This window comes from Mercenaria mercenaria, chromosome 14, assembly GCF_021730395.1.
Source record: "Mercenaria mercenaria strain notata chromosome 14, MADL_Memer_1, whole genome shotgun sequence".
In the NCBI taxonomy this organism is placed as follows: Eukaryota; Metazoa; Mollusca; class Bivalvia; order Venerida; family Veneridae; genus Mercenaria; species Mercenaria mercenaria.
The window spans coordinates 56,970,593-56,995,022 of NC_069374.1; the positions used below are offsets into that span (position 1 = coordinate 56,970,593).

The 24,430-nt window shown below is 35.3% G+C and overlaps 1 protein-coding gene across 1 annotated transcript; it reads left to right on the top strand.

Annotated features, from left to right (window-relative positions):
* LOC123526228 (uncharacterized) lies at positions 1 to 7,374 on the top strand. Its single transcript, XM_045305281.2, has 2 exons — positions 1 to 266; positions 6,824 to 7,374. Exons 1-2 carry the CDS (start codon positions 14 to 16, stop codon positions 6,961 to 6,963), a joined length of 393 nt encoding a protein of 130 aa, XP_045161216.1. The 5' UTR covers positions 1 to 13; the 3' UTR covers positions 6,964 to 7,374.
* Positions 7,375 to 24,430: the final 17,056 nt, after the last annotated feature.

A 24,430-nucleotide genomic window follows, 5' to 3' on the forward strand; every position in this document is an offset into this window, starting at 1 on the left:
ATAAGATGCAGATATGAAGGATAAGTGCATAAATGTGCAGTTGTCTATACTGAGAGAGCGGAGATCAATTTTGTTAAATATGAAAACTAGAAATGTTTGGATTTGTCTGGTATTAGTGAATATTATTACGGTAGTTACTGCCCAGGGGCAACGCAACCAGCAGCGACAACGTAACGCGCAGAGACTACGTAACGTCCAGAGACTACGTGCTACTACTCCGGCTCCAGCTGCAAAACCCAGCACAGACTCTGTAGCAAATACTGCAGGTAGATTTAATGTCATTCTTTTCGTAGCTTCTTTAGAATTGTTTCTACACCATACGTTTTCTTCCTTCTGTCACGGACGTCTCTGATTATTAGCCTCTTTTTGGTAAAGAGAGAATTTGACATAAATACAAATGTATTTAAAAAGCTGCAAGTAGTAAGATGCGAATGCGGCTTCGTTGTTGCATTTTACTATAGTTCTTATCTTTGCTAAAAGTCTGATATGAAATTTAAGAATAACAAGAAAAAAACAAACGATTAATCATTTTCGGTGTTTCGTTTGAGGCTGTGACTAAATACAGAGTTGGTGCACCTGTGATATATTACAGACTCCGGTATATACCGGATTAACTAAATTTGAAAGAAAATATCTTAAATGTATATATTTTGTAACCATGGTGATACTAACCCTAACCTCTAGTCAGTATAATATGCATTTGATACACTAAATGCGTGCGGACATGCAAAAAAATGAGTAATTTTGCCGTGCGCTCCAATGGATAATAATTCCGCGCATGCGCAGAACGGCTGCACCAACTCTGCAATGAGAAACATTCTTCGTTTGAATGCCTCAATTCTGGTTTCCATGTTTGGCACGCCTGCAGATTTATGTTACTTTGTTTTCAAACCTCAGAATTTTTTTAGAATATATTGTCAAGTAAAATACCGGTATACATAAAGTAATTCTGTGAGTGTCAGGAAGTACATATAAAAAAGCTCTCCAAAAAGGTTTAACCTAAGTTATATATTGATCTATGACTTTGAAAACTCTGCTAACTCTATTAAGATGTTTTCAAAATTATGATTATGCTGACGTTATTCTGGAGTCTCTTTAATTCAAATTTATCACTATCCCTTACATGCTGGACACGACTGATTCTGCCTTTTCGACCAGTGTAGATCATGATCAGACTGCGCATCCGTGCAGTCTGATCATGATATGCACTGTTCGCCATCCAGTCAGTATCTTTTTGGTAAGCACCCCTTTTAACAGTCATTGGTCACTGAAATTGAAAGAGGGACAAGTTCATTATAGAAATTTAGCAGGGTAAGGGTTAATACCATCATCTCCTTCAAAGAACGCCTAACTTTGGAACAATACTTACACGAGGTATCGTTTCATATTTAAAAACTGAGCCATTTTTTTTCCCGGTACAATTACGCACAATTAAAACTTGCGTTGTCCGATAAAACAAGAAAGTCTGTTGTTCCAGGATAAAAGTATTCGTCTTGTCGGTACTTTTGCAAAAATTATCACATTTCGTTAATTCTAGCTAATTCAAATATGGTTTATTAGCTTCCCTCTAGGGGCTACAACTGTTTGCAATTATTGACAAAATAATGTGGTTATCAGAATCTCTAATAGAATGTCTTTCTGCGGGGAAATAGAATTAGTTTGCATTTTTTGCGCCGTCATCGTAGAAGCTGTGACCTTATCTTCTATTTTTGAAACTGTTGAGGAGCGATCGTTATTGGAAACATGAGAAATTAACGATATTTGAATGACAAATCAACGCTGTAAAAATCATAAAAAATAATTCCTTTAAATTAACACTATTTAATATATCATTGGAATCATGACCATTTAACGCATTTGGAACTATGAGAAATGAACGCTATTGGAATTATGACAAATCCACGCTATTGGAATCAGAAAACAGTGAAGAAAACGATACAGTCATTACAACATTTTTCAGTGACTGTTTTAGGTCAAATTTACGGTCTTCTCTTTGATGTAGGACAGATTCCGAGTTGATTTTTATGTATACGAATATAAAATATTATGATTCAGTCTTTGGTTGATATTTCCGTCAAACAGAGGACAAAATAGCTTCTTGGAAAGGTTTTAAAAATGCTAAAAATGCAAAGTCAGTTTATTGACGTGTGCATTACCCCTACTGTTGACAGAGTCACAAAAATATTTTTGACTGTTTGAAAAACAGCACCAACAACTAAGAGGTGCATGCATAAAACATTGTCAGTCAGAAGATCGCTCGTGTTTTATTCTTTTCTGCGCCATACCATTCTAAAACCCATCCAGGATTAGTGGAAATATAGTTATAATTGAGTCCTTCCTGCAAAAAAAAAATAATAAAAAATTTGGGAATGCACTTTTAAAAAATAAAGTGATACAGTTTGGTTTATTAAGAATATATCAATGCCTTTAATAAACGATCTCTTACTACCCGGATCCAAACCACTAAACGACCTGAACAAAGACTTTTGGACATATGGACGACCTAGACCGCGTTTAAGGACTCTGGTGGTGTAAATATAAAATATGTACACTTTATTCATGTAATAAATTTGCAACTTCGTTCACCCCACAAAGGGTGCTAGGTTGACAGTTCATTTTAAATAAAGAAAACAATTTTGACTGGTCTAAATGCCATATTGACTTTGACATTGCTCAGTATCCCCGTTTCTCAGCAATCAGAGTGGGCCCATGTTCTTCGGGCCTGTTTCCTCGGGCCCTTATAGGTATTTGTCTCGTCACTCTGCCTTCTGCAAAGGCATTGTGTACATCTGTATATAGTTAGTTATATTTGCTATGAATGTATTCACAAGAGCAGTGTTATGTTTTACGGATCGTGACTTTATAGTTACCACTTCGTGTGTTAATGATTCATCTGGCGGGAACAACTTTTACTGACAATGACTTTGAAACATGACGAGGGATAAGGCAGGTGTTTGCTGCTCTGATAAAACTCCTCAGTGATATTTTGCCACTGACCATTACGGTGCGGTGCTTCGCTGTGTTCCTTTATTTGTTTGTCGTATCCTGACTGTCTTATTATTTTATTTTGTCTTTGTATTTTTGCATAGTTGTCAATCATTTACATATCCATACACAAACACCCCGGGTTTAATCTTATATGACTTTGTCACTGTTTCTTAGATATGTTTACAGGCACATGGTTTCATTTCCGCTGAAAATTGTGATTTGTGTCTTTTTACACATGTGATTATTTGCTTACATCTTCGAACTTCTTTTATCTTTCTGTATATACTTTTGTTCTTCTGTGTGTACATGTATATTAACGCCGAAAGTACTTGTCGTGTTTTAATGCGATATGCAAATGAAGCTGAAATAATTCTTCTTCTTATACTTTGAATCCTAATCAATGTGACACATATCAAAACTAATATTAAAAAAAAACAAAAAAAAAAAAACAACAACATTTAAATGCTAGAAATTCTCTTTTTTACATTATTTTATGAGATCATCAATTAATATGTCTTTGTCCCATTAAATTTGACCACAAACAGCATATTTGTCCGACCTAGTTTTTCACTTGTCCTTGTTTTTTTTTTTGTTTGTTTCTTTTTAGTTGTATCACGTTATTCAAACCCAACCTTTTCTGGGTCAGGTCGGGTTTTACGACCATAAGGGCAATTAAGACCTTTTTTGACCGATTACGTATTTTATGTTAAAGGAAGCAAAGAAGTTTATAATAATGATCATATCCTTCATTCATAATGTTATTTTACATCTTTCTGGTCTATAAACAAATCTCCAATTAATTGTCCTAAAAGTGACTTATTGGACATAATAATATGTTAATGATAATTGATGTAAGCATATTCGCCGTAAGTTTTACGTAATTATTTCATTCTTTAGAACTAAACAATAAATCAGACATCTACTAATAACCTGATGAATCAATTTGAAAACATATATTTTATGACTTGCAAATTATGCCTATCTCATTGGTCAGTAACTGGTCACTCAACGTAAAAAAATAAAACCAAACTAGACTACGAAACAAACGCACTTGCTACACTAAACACAGAAATGTATGGTGACTGATTTGTGCCATTTCGTTATTTCGTTCTGTCGCAGCGAAAGAACATTAGTATAATATGTGGTGGATTTTCATGCAACATTATAGAAAATGGCAATCTTTAAATGCATTTCTTGAAGGGTATGCCAAATTCAGACTTAACAACACAACTGTGTTGCAATATATGTAAAAGTTATTTATTTAAAAAGAGTTTAAAGCTACTTAATAACATGATCTTTGATTTTGTTTGGAAATGCTTCACGGATTTTTTGAAAGTTGTTATCATGTTTCCGAATGACTCACATTACTTTGAAACAAAATGGCTCATTTTTATAGAGAAAGTCCAAAATAAAGCGATATCCGTAACTTACAAACTGACAAAATAAAGCCAGTCATTCATTTAAACATTTAAGACAGGTAGACAATCCAGTTAGGCCTGCATTGTAAGATGATTGAACACATGCACGTAATGTTTTGAAATGTCTGCTTTAGGTATATCTGTTTTGCTTGTTGGCAACTATGGTTATCCTTTTTGCCCTATTCGTTTGCATACAATGCACGTACATTAAAACGGTTTGATACGGAATGACGTATGTATAGACCTGCGGCAACTGTAATAATTCAAATACACGTGCACATGTATAAATTGCATTGAAGGTTGCGTTTCGTTGGGTTTAATTTTATGTTCATGTCAAATGGTGATTATCCAGTAATTGTGGAGAAAGACACAAGGTGCCCCTTCGAGCATAGTTTAAGCCTCAGAGCGCACCTTTCAGAACCAGTCAGCTGAATGTGTCGCTCATATGACAACCCGAGCAGGGTTCGAACTAGTTATTCTTTAACCATTAGGAAACAACACACCTTGAATGAAGTATCACCCTGTTTTGCTCACAAGATAAAAGCCATATATGGTCTCAAAAAGATATGCAAATTATGCAATTTCTCGACAAAAAATAGCAATAATGTAGTTTCTGTGGTTTATTTCTAACTGATTACAAAGATGTATCTTAAATGATAAAAACTGACAGAAGAAGACAAAATGAATTTAAATGGCAAAACAGGCATTTATGTTTTTCCTAGGTAATTTAAAATCGCTGACACTAATTTGATATATATTCGCATAGAAAACGAGGAGCTCAATTGTTTGAAATATGACAGATCTTGGGTGTGTTTTGATGTGTATGCTTTTCGGAACATAATTTATTAATATGTGTTTGTCATTTTACTCTTATCCATCAGGTGTGTATGCAAATATATGTTTAAACCAACACGTGTTATTTAAGGATCGCACACATTAGCCTGCCGCTGGCAAGTAATTTTACCTTATTGGCCAGTGCATACCAAAATCAGCCTGCATGGACGTGGTCTGCACAGTTCGCTATTCAGGCAGTAAATTTTCAGCGAACACCGTGATGCTACCAAAATCGAATGACGTACCAGGCCATTTTAGAAATTAAGTAGGGTAAGGGTTAAGCAGGAAGCAATTGGAACTATTTACATCCTCCTTATTCATTCCGTTGAAAATTGTATGGACTGCAAAAGGAAAGGCGGTAAAGTTACTGTCAACGCGGCGTAGGGATACGGTTTTGCTGTGTTTTTTTTTCGACGCCCACATGCAGCCAGCAAAAACGTTCCTTAGATGAAGCCGCAGTCCTTTTGGCTGTTGAACAAAATAATCGGGAAGCAGCCTCTAATGTCAAACACAACAACACACATGTGCCATTTTATATGTAAAAACACTTTGGAACAAATGCAAAGGAAAAATTATGTTCATATAAGAATGTTTTCTCAAAGTCTATGCGAAATGAATGACAGAATATTATCATGAAATTCACCTTGGATCGTTTGGATTTGTCAACTATATTTTGTTACTAAGTTCACATGAACTCGAAAAAAGTTCTTAAATGAATGTTTACATTATTTATCATGATTAAAATTTTCTTAAAGAATGAATTCATTATTGTTTTCAGTTCATGCGAAACCAACGAGTGAATAGGATCGACAAGTCCATGAAGTAGCGCTAGAATAGACGTGTTTCGAGTAAAACAAAATAATCACTTTCAAGTTTCTTTGATCTAGCCTAAATGTGACTTTTAATTATTCATTTAAACAATTTCACATAAATAAGAAAAGCAAGTACAGGTGTGCCTATAGCCAAACAGTTTTTTTGTTTTTCAGTTTTGGTCAAATGTATATAATTAACATATAGGCAAAACTAAACTGTCTTAACTCTTAGCCTGCTGGAGGCAAGTGACTTTGCGTTTGCGACCAGCGCAAATCCGTGTAGACTGATCTTGGTCTGCAAAGTTCGCTGTTAAGTCAGTAAATTTTCAGTAAATAAAACCTTTGAATTATAATTGATACTGCCCAAATTGATTTATGGACCTTGGCAGTTCATTTTAGAAATTTAGCAGGGTAAGGGTTAAAGACTACCTTTGGGAGAGTCAAAAGTGGTCTCTTTTACATGTTGTCTTTCTGCAGGGATTAAAAACACACTGCTAATGTTAAGATAGAAATTAATTTAGTAATCTTAAGTCTAATGTTTGAGATAAGTCGATTCCAGGTTTTATCCATGGACGATTTGTTTATGCACATTTATAGATGTTAATCAAATCAATGTCCTTTTTCGAAGTAAATAATTTCCATTTTCTAGTTCATTGTACTTCGACCTTTAAGTAGTTAACTTTAAATCAAACAATGATCACTGGAGAAGATTTTTTTCTCTCTTTTTAGATCATTTTACGTCAGAATCAGGTTTTAATTCTGTATTTTCAGGTAATAACCCGTGGATGCAGTTAATGATGGCTTACCGGAATTGGATGATGTCTATGCAATTTGGGGCATGGGGCTGGGGGTGGGGGTGGGGCTGGGGGTGGGGCTGGGGCTGGGGAGACGACGGACCTTTCGATGATTGATTGAATGCCACTGGATACAGATTAAGTGGTGAACATGAATGATTCATTTGACAGTGTGTTTTAAATACAGTGTGTTATATATCATTATAATGATAAATTGCTCACTCACATAAAGTCTTGGTAAAACGTTTCGTCTATTTTCAAAGAAGTTCCAGCATTTAGTTTATTTTTTCTTATAGTGTCTTAGAAGCCAGTTTTCGCTACTAATGCAGCTATGTAAGACCAAAGAAACTTATGTACTCGTAGAAGTGCTAACATCCAAATCCAGTAGGCTTGCTAGACCGATTTGTACGGGAAAAAGTATTTTTCAATAAAACACGAGTAAAATTTCAAAAAAGCTGTGCAGCAAAGGTAATACTTGCTAACAGAAATGTCAATCTCAAAATTACACGCTATAGTGCGATTTTAGACTGACTTTTCAAGAATTTTGTAAAACAAAAATCCGTAAAGGATGACCCATTTCTGAGAGTGTAAGTACAGGAATGGAACGCATTCAATTATGTTAGAGCTACTTTATCAAAAAGAAAACAGTAGACAATATTTCTATGTATAAAGCGCTTGATCAGCAGAACAAAGACCAATTTTAAGAATTTGAAAATTTGGCTTATAACAAAAAGGATACAGCCATGTGTAATGAAACGGCAGTCACTTTGGAAATAGCGACCTCATCGTTATAAGTCGCGTTATAATTGATATGCAAGTAAGCTTAGTACAAATGCTAGTCAGTGGTCCGTATATTACTATCATGCAAAATAAAAAGACTACAAGAGTGGCATGCTACTACGCTGTTTATTATTACATTTATCCACAGGCAAATAAAACAACGCATATTCCATATGAGCCGCGCCATGAGAAAACCAACATAGTGGCTTGCGACCAGCATGGATCCAGACCAGCCTGCGCATCCGCGCAGTCTGGTCAGGATCCATGCTGTTCGCTTTCAAAGCCTTTTGCAGTTAGAGAAACCGTTAGCGAGCAGCATGGATCCTGACTAGACTGCGCGGATGCTCAGGCTGGTCTGGATCCATGCTGGACGCAAAACCACTATGTTGGCGCGGTTCATATAATCCTGCGTACTACGCATAAATATCAAAAATAACATTTCTGGAAAGATGTTTTTAAAGATCTCGCGCCTTTTAGATTTAAATTTGTCTGTAAATGACTTGTAACTTTAATTCATGCCGAACACATGGTATATATGTACCACAAACATAACCAGTCTCTTTGAGTTTGATATTGTAATAGCTTCTTCCCAGCTTCAATATGCCGCACGGAAAACAAGGTAAAAATAATCCCCTTGGTACTGGTTCTCAGTCCTATAATAGTTCCCATGAAAATGGCTTACTTTTTCGAAGTTCTATAGGGATCAGTCCACCCTGGTACTCGGAAGCTTCGGTCTCTTTCGTTCTTTTCAAGCAAAAGCAAATATCGTATCGTAAGACGGACCAGAACTTTTTCAATCTTCTCTCTGATGACACATTTTTAAATGACGTTCTAAGGCTGAAGAAAGTCATAATTCATTTATTTTGCTGGAATTACCAGGCTTTCGTATAATTGAATCTAATAAAATGCTAATTCCATATGATCTTGCTTTCGGTATGTTTTCAGCAAATTGCCGACAGACAATAAAAAAATATATTCTAGTCATTCTTTTCACGTATTTAGTTAATTTATAGTTATAGTCGTAAACTGTACCATTTGGTTAAACAGATGTGATGAAAATATAAATACATCTTCAGTCTTCTAATTTAAGTCTTCAGTGGTCGGTGATTCTTTTAAAGATTACAAGTAAGACTCATTTTGAAAGAGAGGATCATTCCATCGAAGTATTATTCACAACGAAAGTTTCGTCCGATTTTAAACACACGTTAAACAGAAAATCGCTTTAGATGGTAAAGCTTATCAGTCTTATTAAATTACGAATACTAACACCTGACTGTCTGACTTTCTTGTTCTTTTAACGATTTAGTAATTTACATTTTGTATTATATATAAGATACAGTGTCAGTTATTTTATTAGTAGAAAATTCGCATCAAATGTATTTAAGTTGGACAAATGTAAGAACTGTGTATGTAGATCCATCTAGTAACAGTCCTATCTTTAAAAAGTTGTAGTGGTACAACGTGTAGTACAAATTCTCACTATGGCCAGTGTGTAAAACAAATATGCTCAGTAGTTCAAGCTACACCTTGAAATGCTTGAAATAAAAATCTTAAAAGCCAGTTTGGCATCAAATTTCCAGTAATTTTACTTGTTTAATTCAACGACAAACAAATTCTAAAATAAAGAGTCGGAATCAAACAGGCATGTTTGTATATACACTGTATACTGTAGCAGATTGAAGACAGCAAGCGTGCGAGATTTCAGGCTCTACTTTACTGACGCAAGTACATTGATCACTCAGTCAACGTCAATGTTCGTGTACGAATTAATGTGTAATATTGCCAAGAAAGATTAAATTTAGTTTTATTTCGTAGATGTATCATGAGACAAAAGTCAAATATTGCAGGGCACTTCAGAAAATGCCTTATTAGAATCGTTATATGCAGATGAAAAAAAAAGTTAATGCAAGAATGTTGAAAAGACAAAACGCACCACGAAACACCTTTAGATATCTCAGGAGTGATGTATTATATGAATGGTGATGCGTAAAATTTAGAGAGAAATCAAGAAAAAGTAAAACCTTTTTCTGTGAAAAATGTGGACGAAATACTAGAAAAAACAGCTTGTGGCAACTTTGAATTAGCTTTACAGCACGATCTAATTTAATGCATTTAACACTAATTATCTTCTTTGTCAATGAAGCTACAATTTAGTTTCACAAAAATAGACCAGCAGTTCCCTGAAGTTATTCTTAAATTGGTATAATGTATTTAACGATGCATCTAAATCTTCATTGCCTTTGGTTATGTTCACCTTTAGCCAGTTGTTGACAAATGATTCTGGCTTTGCGACTAGTGCAGACCAAGATCAGCCTGCATATCCGTGCATGCTGATCATCGTCTGCACTGTTCGCTATTCAGTCAGTAATTTTCATTGAACACCCCTTCTAATAATAAATGGTACTACCCAAATTGAATGATAGACCAGTCCTTTTGAGAAATTTAGCAGGGTAAAAGTTCAGCCTTATTGGAGGAGGAGGATAATTCCTGTGCAGAGATATAGTTTTATCGCGAAATAAATATCAAACATTGTGCCTGGTATGATAAGCGAATGTGCCAGAAGTTAGTTAGTTATGGATAGAAGACACTAAATTGAGGGTAATTTCTGTGTGCTGACTTTATTGAACGAGTTTAATACAATAGTGTTAAATTTTTGTCATAACAGTACTTTGACCGGCTACGTGTGTTATCCGTTATTGCAAAACAAGGTACTGCATCAATCACCCTTTTAACATATACATAATATATTATATCAGCCAAAATCGACTATAATGTTAAACAAATAAAGCTGAAACAAGTGAACGTTATGTCGCAAGGAACGTCTTGTGTCATTTTTGGCATCACAACTGAGTACTTTCCGTGTCAATTTCATGGCACACACACATGTACATGTACACAGTTCATATTCTTTAGCATCTTACACACAAAATTCGTATTAGTTAAAACATATTTTTGTCATGAATCCAGTGGTTTGCTGAAATTTAGTTATGCTGGATTATATTTATAACTTTCATCGTTTCAGCTAGTGGGATTTTCATTTCATTGTATTCACTGTTACAGAACTACACTTAGACCCAAAAGAAAATAGGAAAATATTTTCGACGTACACACCAGTTACGATATGGAAGTATATATATATATATATATACCTGCAGTCATAAAGATTTGAGCTCCAAGAAATTTATACGTAAAAGAAATCTAAATCTCTCAAATACTATACTCCAATATCCAATTTGTGACGTCATGATTGTACGCGCGACGCCGCTCAAGTTTTAAGGATGTAGGAACGAATTTTTTCTAACGTTAAGATTTTTTTCATACTCTGTGAGCTTGAAGAACATTAGTTTCCAAAGCAAACAAGAGAAGAAAAAAACACAGGTCATCGAACTCGTTTTAATTTTATAGTGCAGTTTTCACCCACTGTTTAAGCATTTCTGAAATTTTGTTAAATTGATAAAAATGGTTGTACTTTATTAAACATATAATATCCCTGCTTAATGATATAGGGATTTGAGGTCTTACAGGTTAATATCAATACCAGGTGATGTCAGTATTATATAAGCCTCAATATCACTAAAATACCTTTCTAACTTTTACATGTTGACATAATTACCCCACCCATTTTATTTTCAATAGACAAAAATGTATTTAGATCTATAAAACAAATTCTGACGTTAAGATTTTCAAAATATTTTGCAGCTTTAATGACACACACAAATGCAAAAATTCGAAAAAAAGTTGGGGTCACCGTGAATCTAGAATATTTAAAGATTTTAAAAGATAATTTTAAGAAGAAAAAAAAAAACTGTTACAAACTGGTGAATTTTGGTAATTTTTGTTCTTTTTTCAATTTATATAATATAAAGTGCTATCTTGAAAACTTTTATTTCGATTATGGCTTATTATTATATTATCAGCCAGGAAAATATCAAAACCAAACCTGATCTACTTTAATAGATATTTGAAATTACCTACCCCTACTCTGTTTAAATCTTACGTCAATGTTAGGCAAATGCCAGCCAAAATAAGGGTGATTTTTTTTCGCGATAAGTAGAATCTATTTGGTTAAATTGTACATAATTAGTCATATCTTAATTAATTAGCACTAATTTTTGGCAGAACTTTTGTTAGAAAGCAATATTCGAAGAAACATTTCTCAAAATGGCGGATATCTTGAAAAAAAAAACGATCGTACATCCTTAAATAACACTGGTTTATATTTAAACTTCCTCTAATTTTAAAAATAGCTTTTTCAACAGTTTGTCAGTGCATTTTTTTTTAATGCAGACGAAGAACTTTGCACATATCCAATGAGAACTAAACAAAATACCCCTAAATTGGCCTCTTTTCACTTTGTATCAATTAATTCTTTGATACCAGTTCAATTAAAATATGTTACAAAATGCAGGCGTTAATAAATATGTGATATACTTGGGATACAACAGAAAATATTTTAAAAGGTATACTAAACCAAAATTATGAATGATAACTTAATAATGTTAACGAAAACATAGAATTAACAAGTAAATATATATAAGCTATATAGTAATATTGATAAATTACGTATTTGTAACACATTATTATAAGATACAACTGTGGCAGAAAATGCAAAGTTTAGTCTTAAAATGACTTAAACTTGGCACACTAATGAATAAATTACATGTATAATAACACCTACGAGAGCATAGAATACAAACTACCAGATTTGATTTGAAAAGAGGTAATTAAATTTGAATTATCCCACCACACATCCCTCGCCATATCCTTTCTACGCGCACTTTTAGTTGGAGCGGAATCCAGTTTTTTTCAGATATAATTGGACGGATGCATGTTCGCGAATAACCGGTATTCATAACTTCATTGTATTTATTACTTGATATGTAGCCTACCAACAAGAAATATTAAAGGAGGGCAAATATTCCATCCTATAGATCGAAAATCGTCAAGAAGGATGCATCCTATTCCCTAACAATACGATCTGCATAATACACAGCCAGAACCTATCACCAAACCAAACTGCCTTGGCGTGGGTATTTCAAACGATTTCTCCTGAGACGCTTACGTATATCGGTCATCTAAAAAGCAAATCAAACCCTAGGTCTCTTTTGCCGGAATCACCGAAAAAGGTGAGCTCAAAATCTTTATGTTAATGGCGTGCCACATCCTCGTCAGTCCACGGCTGGACTATAGCTCCAAAGTCAAGTCAACCATTATAGACCAAATGGAAAGCAGCGCATTGTACTATATCCGACTTTGGCCGCACTTCCAGTGTCACCGAAATGTAATACATTCTAGAATGACGCAGGTTAGATCCCTACTCAAGATTGTATCATCGCCCTAACAAGCATATCACACCATTAATATCCCTTGTTCTACAGGTTATCTGCAACAACTAACTATTACAAATACTCGTTTTTCCCTATGACTGTACATAGTCATATGAAATAGTTTCCCGTTTGACATCAGCATCATGACAGATGTTTCACCAGAACCTGGCTTTTCACTCCTGTGTTTTATCTTTTAACCACTATCACATTTTCGTTTCACTTTTATTTGGCTCACTTGGCTTTCATTTCAGAAACATTCTTTGTGGCTCGACGCTCACGAAATTGATAACTTATGTCTAGCTGGTCCCATGTTCACTTAACAAGTCAAGTCTCAGATGATTTTGATAATTAAACTTTAATTGTACTTCATATCTAAATTGCATGTTCAAAATTAAATGTAAGCTAATAACCCTTTTCAACTGACTGTTCAGTACTGATGGCCAGTTTTAATTGGAATTTAATCTTGACGTTTTTGTATAATTCGCTACTAAAATTTCAATCCTAACTTTAGCTGAGACGTATATGGGACCTATCAAGGTGAAACAAATTAAGACGATGCGAATTTGTTTTGCTAAAAATTATCATTATCCCATATAAATTGTATTGAACCGTGCTGATTTATAAACATTACCTAAATAAGAGACAGTTCCATTATTAAAAAGTATAAAAACATCGCTGACCTCGAAACTGGACTATGGCTGACATCGCTGACCTTGAAACTGAACCATAGGTCGTCATGTTTTGTATCATGGTGAATCATATAATTATGTGAATTGATTTGATACATTGCTTATTAATGATCTTTCGATAACAAATGGACTCGAATTTACATAGACTTGAAACGATAAATTAGAACATTTCACACTCAAAAACTCAAAGAAGAACAATACACTCGAGTTATAATAAATAATTAGCAATTAGCAGTATATAAGAAAAGCGGAACTGATTATCTATGAAACACACGTTACTGTTCTAAATACTATGTAAAATTATTTCTTACCTATATATTCATAATTTACGTAACATAAAAAGATCGGTAATAAGTAAATAAATTATTAAGTTTCAGAAAAGTAGGTCATACAAAATTCACCCTGCCCAATAGGCCTATAAAACACCTTAAATTTGCATTCGTTATACACAACATCTGGTGCGATATTGATATAACATATATACAATGATAAATGTAAACAAAACTCTCTGCCTTAATAGTGATAATGAATTGACAATAACAGTTAAAATTTGGAATTCATATTTACATATATCATAATCATCTTCAGGTAATTAAGTAAATGTCATCTCTACTGCCGATTTACTTGAGAAAGATACACGCGAAGGACTTACAGCAATAAGAGTAGCCAGGAATTGAACCCGGAACCTTCACCTTCGTAGGAAAGCGTCTTAGCCCTCTCGACCAATACATCTACATCAGTAAAATACTGACCACAAGAAGAAATAAAAATAACTATAACGTCATTACAAAGATTAAATATCTTCTGTTTTGGTCTCTTAAAAATGATTTTTTCCGATGTTCATCGGAAAGGAACGACAGAATAGGATCGGCAAATCAACATGCAAATTTAATTTTCCGATCCTTTTCCTGTCATTTGTTTTGCATGAATTCCGAAAAATAAAATGAATCAATTATTTATATCTTTTCCAATTATGAACAATTTCTCTTTTTTATAAACTTTACATATTTCACTGTATTTAACAATAAAATCAACTTCCCGGTCATTCAGTTCATCAGACAGAACAACTGCGACGTTCATTCCAAGGGGTCAAAACATCGGCTTTTGGCGCCTTTGCTTTTGCGGTTCATACCAAATGAACGTCATAATTTTCAATGGAACGAGTTAGAAGAATGTAAATGTTATATAATGAGTTAAAATTAAATTTATTTCAAAATAAAGTATGATCGATGACGTCTTATCTGTATGATATATGATACGACATCGACAAATGTGCATATTATGCAACGAAGACTTGGGGAAAAGAGTTGATTTTTTATTTTGTTCAATATGAGCTCCGGAAATACTTGGATTTGTTTGGTCGTAGTGAATGTTATTGTGGCAGTTCTTGCTCAAACACCTAACTCAGTGGCACAGGCTCCATCTTCGCAAACCTCAGGTTCAGCTTCTAACGTAGATTCTACCACTAGGATTGCAGGTAACATAATTTTGTCATTTTTTCACAAATGGACTTGAAGTAATACATGATATGTTGCTCCACATACAAATTTATGGACAATAATGGTAGATGGACCAATGCTTAGGTGAGGTCCAAAGGGCATTTTCGTCTGACTGCCTACTTCGATATCTGCATATGCCGTGCATTATTTGTGACATTATGCTTACTAAAAGTTATTTAGTATGAATGAAACTTAATGGAACCATGTTTATTAATTGTACTTACACATGTAGCCCTCTGGGAAAGAAATGGTATCTGAACATTGCCATGAAAACAAAATCACGCCATATAAAATAAGTTTGTAAATATACTAGTTTATGGCCCTTGTGACGTCACAGTAACCTGGAAGGAAACAGACGGACATTTATTTTGTATTGACTGAATGGCAAAGAGTATTCAAGACCTGTTCACATGGTGCGATTTGACCTGCTACCTCTTTAAATTCACCATTTAGACAAAAACTTTAATGCTTAATGTTTTTCAAAAGTATTGTGCAAAACCGCTATAAAAAGTGAAACATTTTTCCTAATTAAATTGCGATGATCTTTTTTAGCCAAGCTTTAATAGAATTTAACAGCAATCTACAAAATTTAAATGACTAAATTCTAAATTGGGAATTTACCGCAATGAACAAATTACTTCAGTCCATCTTTATTTGACTTTAACCGCATTGAACATTAGTTAACTTGGTTTTATTTGAAATTAACCACACTGAACATTCAAAAGCAATGAACAAACCCTTACAAGTCTATAAAATTTCTCCCCAGTCGGTAACTAATCCACGATTTTCCAAAGCTTATTCAAATTGTATACTACCGCACCTTATCTCAGGTACGAAATTGGTATGACTCCCATGAAACATGATCATTATTTTGTAATATCATTATACACACGTATTTATAGTCTAATAGAAGTATATTTGACATATGAGCCGCGCCATGAGAAAACCAACATAGTGGCTTTGCGACCAGCATGGATCCAGACTAGCCTATGTATCCGCGCAGTGTGGTCAAGATCTATGCTGTTCGCAAGTGGTTTCTCTAATTGCAATAGGCTTTGAAAGCGAACAGCACGGATCCTGACCAGACTGCGCGGATGCGCAGGTTGGTCTGGACCTATGCTGGTCGCAAAGCCACTATGTTGGCTTTCTCATGGCGCGACTCATATATGTGTGGATAATTACTGATGTACTGATGGCTCTTGTCTTGACTCATTAATTGCCAGAAAGAGTGTTTTATAATGATGACTTGTTTAGCTAAATTGTTGACCGATCACTTTAAGAAAACTTATCTTTTAATATGACATCTAGGCATGTAATAGAATATATAAATAATAACATATCTTACGTCATAGAACATTGTTATGAAAGACCGGTGGTGACTTCACACTTCAAACTTCACACTTCAAACTTCACACTTCAAACTTCACATTTCATACTTCACACTTCAAACTTCAGACTTCACACTTCATACTTCACATTTCAGACTTCGCACTTCATACTTCACACTTCAAACTTCAGACTTCATACTTCTCACTTCAAACTTCAGACTTCACACTTCACTGCACGCTTCGCACTTCGTAGATTAAATATCACGTGACTTGACGTCATCTGCTTATTATGTATTGGCATAGATGTGTATGCCAATTCTTATTTTAGTTTTAAGTATTATTGATTGTGTACATTTTGAATGTTCTAGGAAAATAAAAATAAAAATGAAGTTATGATTTTGCTTAGTTTGAGACAAGAATAAATTTTCTCGAAAAAAGCAAAATGCTATTCGACACAGATATGATAATACATCATATGTGTAAAATATCTGGTTTGTAATTTATGATTCGGCTCTATTATCACAAAAACTCTGGCGACACGAAACATGAAAAAAGTATGAAATCAACAAAAATGGAAGTTTCTGACCTCATATGCCTAATCTGAGGACATCTGATGCTTTTTATGATAACTCAACTGTTATAAAGTAACGAATATCAAAATTATTTGTTTCAAATTCTGCTAACGGGGACATAATTGACAAAATAATCATCGGGAATGGGGTTGCGCACCGGGAATGGAGTTGCTCGTACACATCATAATATATATGATGTGTACGAGCAGCTCCATTCCCGGTGCGCAACCCCATTCTCGATTATTATTTTGCCAATCTGTCTCCCAAAAGCAACATTTCATTCAAGTGTCTGTAATATTCATGACTGTTTTACACGTGTTTGATCATTCGGAGCGTCACATTTCCAGAAAGAAGGCACAAGAGTTAGAAAAATTGCATTTTTCATGTTCCCATGCTTTTTTGACAGCTCGAGCCAGCAGAATATTCGTGATAACAGAGCTGATTCTTAAATTAATAAGTTGGTATTTCACATATGAGCCGCGCCTTGAGAAAACCAACATAGTGGGTTTGCGACCAGCATGGATCTAGACCAGCCTGCGCATCCGCGCAGCCTGGTCAGGCTCCATGCTGTTCGCTAACAGTTTCTCCAATTCCAATAGGCTTTAAAAGCGAACAGCATGGAGCCTGACCAGACTGCGCGGATGCGCGGGCTGATCTGGATCCATGCTGGTCGCAAACCCACTATGTTGGTTTTCTCATGGCGCGGCTCATATATGATCCTAATTTATTTTTGTGTCGAATTGCATTTTGCCTTTTTTCGAAAGCACTCGTAAATATGTCACTATTTACAAAAACAAAAACCCACCTACCTCGATTTTGTATATATTGATGCGCAACACCAGCACCGGAAGTCGCGCAACCAATTTTTAGGGTATTCCCAGTGGGAATTGGATTGCGCGTTTACCACCCGTGTTTTCGAGTTTAGATTACATCACTTGTTGATATTCGAAAAATAAAGGGAAATTCACTGTCTGTCGTCTGTCCGTTCAAAATATTCTTGAGAAAAACTATTGGAATAATTTTTTAAACAATCTCACGGGAATGATACATGGGTACGGTGTTCCGCTTGGACAATCGTGACTTTTTATTTAATACTAAACCGCGATGCACGATGGTACGATGACGAAAACGCGATGGTGCGATTGCATGATGAATAATGAAACAACGATACGGTGTTCCGCTTGGACAATCGTGACTTTTTATTTAATACTAAACCGCGATGCACGATGGTACGATGACGAAAACGCGATGGTGCAATTGCATGATGAATAATGAAACAACGATGGTACGATGGTGAAAACGTGATGGCACGATGATAAAATCGCGATAATGCGATGGTACGATGGTGAAATGTCGATGTAATATCGCGTTTCATCATCGTACTATCGCGTTTTCACCATCGCACCATCGTGCCATCGCGTTTTCATCATCGTACCATCGTGCCATCGCGTTTTCACCATCGTACAATCGTATTTTCACCATCGTGCCATCGCGTTATCGTCATCGTACCATCGTTGTTTCACCATCGTGCCATTGCGTTTTCACCATCGTACCGAATCTTTCCATTTAGAAATGCGTAGTCCCGTACACTTGTATTTTTGTCAACAATAGATGAATATATTTTGTGAGACGAAATTTACCTTTTAGTGTAATAGTCACATGGTATTATTCAAACTAAGCTTATTCTTGTTAGGATGTATAAAGTGCATAGTGCAATGTGAAAATGAGATTGTATCAAGCCTGTATTTTACTGACACATATACTGTACCACTGCGCATGACCACCCCTAAGGCGATGGTACGATGGTGCAAATGTGATGGCACGATGGTGATAACACGATGGTACGATGGTGATAACGCGATGGCACGATGATGAAAACGCGATGACACGATGGTAAAAACGCGATGGTATGATGATGAAAACGCGATGGTACGATGATACGATGGTGAAAACGCGATGGTACGATGATGAAAAGGCGATATTACATCGACATTTCACCATCGCACCATCGCGATTCATCATCGTGCCATCGCGTTTTCACCATCGTACCATCGTTGTTTCATCATCTTGCCATCGTGCCATCACGCCATCGCGTTTTCGTCATCGTACCATCGTGCATCGCGGTTAAGTATTAAATAAAAAGTCACGATTGTCCAAACGGAACACCGTACATGGGTGACGCACATACAAATTGCTAAAACAATTTCATTCAATGTAAAAACGTGGTTGCCATAGTAAACGAAAGGAAAAATATGTTTGAAAATCTTCATGTGTAAAGCAGAAAGGCATAGAAATTGAATATAAGATGTGTGGCATTACCTAGCGGTCTTCTAGTATTAAAGGTATTCAAATCATGCCACTGGATTCAAAATTATCCAGTCCGAGGGACAGTACTTTTAAACAAACTTATAAAGGAAAACCTTTTTAATATCTTCTTCTCTTACGATATATTATACTCTACGATATTCATTCAAATTACGCCTCTGGAGTCAGAAGTAACTCAGCCATAATCATTATGCTACTTCATTATGCCCAATCTCGGTAATTCCAGGTTATTCTAAAAATAGAAAAAACGCCCGAAAAAGACTTCACACTTCAAACTTCAGACTTCACACTTCAAACTTCACATTTCAAACTTCAGATTTCACACTTCAAACTTCAGACTTCACACTTCACACTTCAAACTTCAGACTTCAAACTTCATACTTCAGACTTCAAACTTCATACTTCAAACTTCAGACTCCACACTTCAAACTTCATACTTCAAACTTCACACTTCAAACTTCAGACTTCACACTTCATACTTCAGACATCAAACTTCAGACTGCACACTTCAAACTTCATACTTCAAACTTCAAACTTCAGACTTCAAATTTCACATTTCAGACTTTCCTATTATTTGTATGTGTATTAAGCATTATATATATATGAAGTGTGAAGTTTGAACTGTGAAGTATGAAGTGTGAATTCACCACCGGTCTGTTCATCTTATTGCCATACAAGACTGTTCATATTAAAATCTACCTATTTAGAAGCAGTTTAAAGAAACATCTTCAGGAAAAATGATAAAACCGAAACATATCCATAAAGTAATCTAAAACTCGTAAACGAAATGATAGAAGACTTAATGGATGGTGTTGTAATAGATTTTGTGCAATTGAGTTGAATTTGTATTTTGTGCACGTACTACACGCAGTATAATAAAATATGACATATGTAGACGGGCGAAAACTGTAATATTTCAAATGAATGTGCACACACGTATTATTTGGTTATATTTTTAGCGTTACGATAGGGACAACATGACAAAGATCCTAGCAAGGACATAGCCCCTTAAAACGAAACCCTATATTATTAATATATGTATAGTATGAATTTGAACACAGTTGTTATATATAACAAAGTAAAATAAAGATAAATGACAACGAAGTTAAAACAAATAAATCAGTGAACACAGTCTGGCACCGCCCTTGAAAAGGAACACGGTCGGGTACCACACAGAAAGAGTAACACCGTTGGGTACCAACCATGAAGACTAACACTGTTCAGAACCTACCAGTTGGGTAACGCACATGAAGGGTAACACTGTAAAAAGAAAATATAATGAACCACATACAAATGCACCATAGGAAGAGAAACACCACATTTGATCATTGGAATAGAAAAATACGATTTTTGTAATAAACACATGTAGTCTATACAGCCGTAAATTTTTTTCATTTTGCTCAAACTAAAATACCTCCAGAGTTCTTTCTATAGTGCTTTTATAGCTGGTCGCAAACCCACTATGTTGGTTTTCTCATGGCGCGGCTCATTTAACTTTGGTTGCTGAGATAGATTTACTAAATAGCGCTTTTTTTGACAATATATATTACGAAGTCGGTCAGTTTAGGAAACTGGAAGTCAAACTGACAGATTGAAGGGTTGATGCTTGGAAGTGTATCAGTGAGACATTCGTATTTTTTCAGATCAAAGACTAATTCATAATCATCAATAAGTTATAGTTCACGGTAGATACCACTTCTCATTAGAATGCCCATCCATTAACCAAAATTAAGTGTTTAAGTCATCTTTTCGCAAACGTTTGATATTAAAGTGCAATTGATTTAAAATTATTTTGATTACATTTCATATAAGCAGTATTATACAGTTTATTTTGCAGCATGATATATGACAAAAAAATCGAAAGTCTTAAAATGAAAAAAAGAGTAAACTAAATTGTTTATTACAGTTTGCAATATTATATAATTAAGCTTCATCAAATGCTGATCTACATAATAATTCAAAATAAGATCACGACGTTTAACTGAGATTCCGTTAGAACACCGATTTAGATAGCGAACAGTTACAAATAAATGAGTGTAAGGGATTTGACTAATGTTATTGACTTACTCCTACGGAGTAAGAGTTTACTTTCTGATGTCGTTTTGCATTGTAAAATCGGCACATCATTTTCTATAATTTTGTTTCTTTGAGAAATCTATAAGGTTCTGATGGCTGAGTAGTGTTATTACACTTTGAGAATATATTTGAGCCGTGACATGACAAAACCAACATTGTGGGTGTGCGACCAGCATGGATCCAGACCAGCCTGCGCATCCGCTCAGTCTGGTCAGGATCCATGCTGTTCGCTAACTGTTTCTCCAATACCAATAGGCTTTAAAAGCGAACAGCTTTTTGCATTGTAAAATCGGCACATCATTTTCTATAATTTTATTACTTTGAGAAATCTATAAGGTTCTGATGGCTGAGTAGTGTTATCACACTTTGAGAATATATTTGAGCCGTGACATGAGAAAACCAACATAGTGGGTTTGCGACCAGCATGGATCCAGACCAGCCTGCGCATCCGCGCAGTCTGGTCAGGCTCCATGCTGTTCGCTTTTAAAGCCTATTGATAGTGGAGAAACTGTTAGCGAACAGCATGGAGCCTGACCAGACTGCGCGGATACGCAGGCTGGTCTGGATCCATGCTGGTCGCAAACCCACTATGTTGGTTTTCTCAAGGCGCGGCTCATTTAACTTTGGTTGCTGAGATAGATTTACTAAATGTGTGGTTGTTCATATGATATCACTTCATTTTGTGGAATATACTAGACTGTGGGTCCTCAGATTGTATAACTATATTTTGAGGAATCTATTAGGCTGTTTTGTTTAGATTGCATTATTACATTCTGAGGATTCTATAAAGCTGTGGGTGGCTCAGGTTATATCACTAGACATTGCGGAATATATAACGGTGTGGTGGCTATTCGATGCACTCTTAGGAATTCATTAAGATTGTATTACTACGCTTTGCATAATGTATACGGCTGCTATGACTCAGATTATATAACTACACACTCAGGAATCTATAAGGCTGGAATGGCTCAGTTATATCATCATACATTTAGGAAACTATAAGGTTGCATTACATCTATTAGGAAAAGGTGTGTGTCTGTGTGTGTGTGTGTGTTCGGGTTTAACGTCTTTTTCAACAATTTTTCAGTCATATAAACGACGGTGTCTACTTGTAGCAGTGAGCACAATGCCCAACTTTATAGTGCTGCCTCACTGGAATATCACGCCGTAGACACGAGACATAATACCACACCCAGTCATATTATACTGACACCGGGCTGACCAGTCCTAGCACTACCCTCTTAATGCGAGCGCCAAGCGAGGAAGCTACTAGTACCATTTTTTACGTCTTTGGTATGACGCGGCCGGGGATCGAACCCACGACCTCCCGCACTCGAAGCGGATGCTCTACCACTAGGCTACCGAGGCGGTTGGCTTATATTGTATTTCTATACTTTCAGGCAATAACCCGTGGATGCAGTTGATGATAGCTTACCAGAATATGATGATGTCCATGCCTTATGCTTCGTGGGAAAGTGGATGGGGCTTTGATGATGATGGTTACGACATATTCGATGACTAAACACGGAACATTGAACAAATATATATTGTTTATCATATTCGGCAATGCATTTAAAATATACAATTGTTATACTGTTTTACCTGCTTAATGTATAAATGGTTAAGTTTAATTATATTTTATGTTGGTCAGACTGAACAATATTTTATATTCCGCCATTATACAATGTTAAAACTGATAAGAATATACTTTATACTTCTTTCTTTTCACTTACTGGCTATTTAATCCGTTTAAAAGATTATAGATTGTCTTTGCCGTAGAACAAACTAAAACTGTTGCGGCCTTTTATTAAGATAATAGGGTTAATATAATGATCTGGGATGTTGTAATTGACTCGAGTGGATTTTTATCAGGCCGGTTCATACGAGGCGAGGCGGTGCCGAGTGTGATCCGGCTTGACAAAATCTACGAGAGCTGAATACAACATCCGAGATAAAGCTACTATTATATGATAGTTTTTATTATACACCTTGTACTTTTTCTGTTGACTTTTAGCAAAAGATGACATAATATACATATTCAATATATAGCTATTTGTTTTCCTCACGCATGATTATATACATTGCAAGCATTGTTTGCAATCGGTTCAAAAAAGTGAAAGCATTTATTGCCACCCGTTCAAAACCATTACCGTTTCGGAGCCTTATTTTATAGGGATAATAATAAAAAAGGTACAAACAATGATCATTTTTGAAATTTAAAGTAAAATTTCAATTTAAATATCATTAATGGATTCTTTCAAGATACTTTAATATTGATCACAGCAGAGTTTACAGTAATTGTATGCCAACCGTTAAACGCTGACATTTAAATCAAAATACTACTCCCCCTGCTTGCCAAGAATGAAAGTAATCATGAACATGCCACACAAAAGGTACAATACGTCATTTTTTTCTGCCTGTTTGTATTTTATTTGTGACATACCAGCCATAATTTTGACCGAATTTATATAAGTATATAATAGAACTCTAGATTCATTTACTTGAATATCAGCAGTGTAATTAATGACAGCTAAATCATATAAATAACATTTCTAAGACTGTGTAAAGCCCTTACTGACTTATTTTCTATGAGTTACCAGCGCTTGTTTTAATTAATCTAATAAAAGGTTTATTTCATCTGGTCTTGTTGTACCTCTATTTTCGCCATATAGCCGGTAAACAACAACTAGACAATGTGTGCAAAGTTCCTTGTTTCTAACATTTCTGTAATTAAGACTCACGGGCCGTATCATTTAGTTAAATAGAAATGATGTGAATGTGAATGCATATGACGTGGATATCCCCCTAAATACGTTTTCTTGATTGTCTATAGGTCGAAGTTATATGTCAAGAGTAAAAGTCACATTCATTTGGCTATTCTAATAGATTTTGAAAAAACAGAAATGAGCCGTGCCATGAGAAAACCAACATAGTGGCTTTGCGACCAGCATGGATCCAGACCAGCCTGCGCATCCGCGCAGTCTGGTC

Excerpts from the sequence above, each read along its gene's own strand:
- LOC123526228 (XM_045305281.2), top strand. The coding sequence starts at position 14 with ATGAAGGATAAGTGCATAAATGTGCAGTTGTCTATACTGAGAGAGCGG. Across the intron at positions 267-6,823 it reads CTCTGTAGCAAATACTGCAG|GTAATAACCCGTGGATGCAG; the intron begins GTAGATTTAATG and ends CTGTATTTTCAG.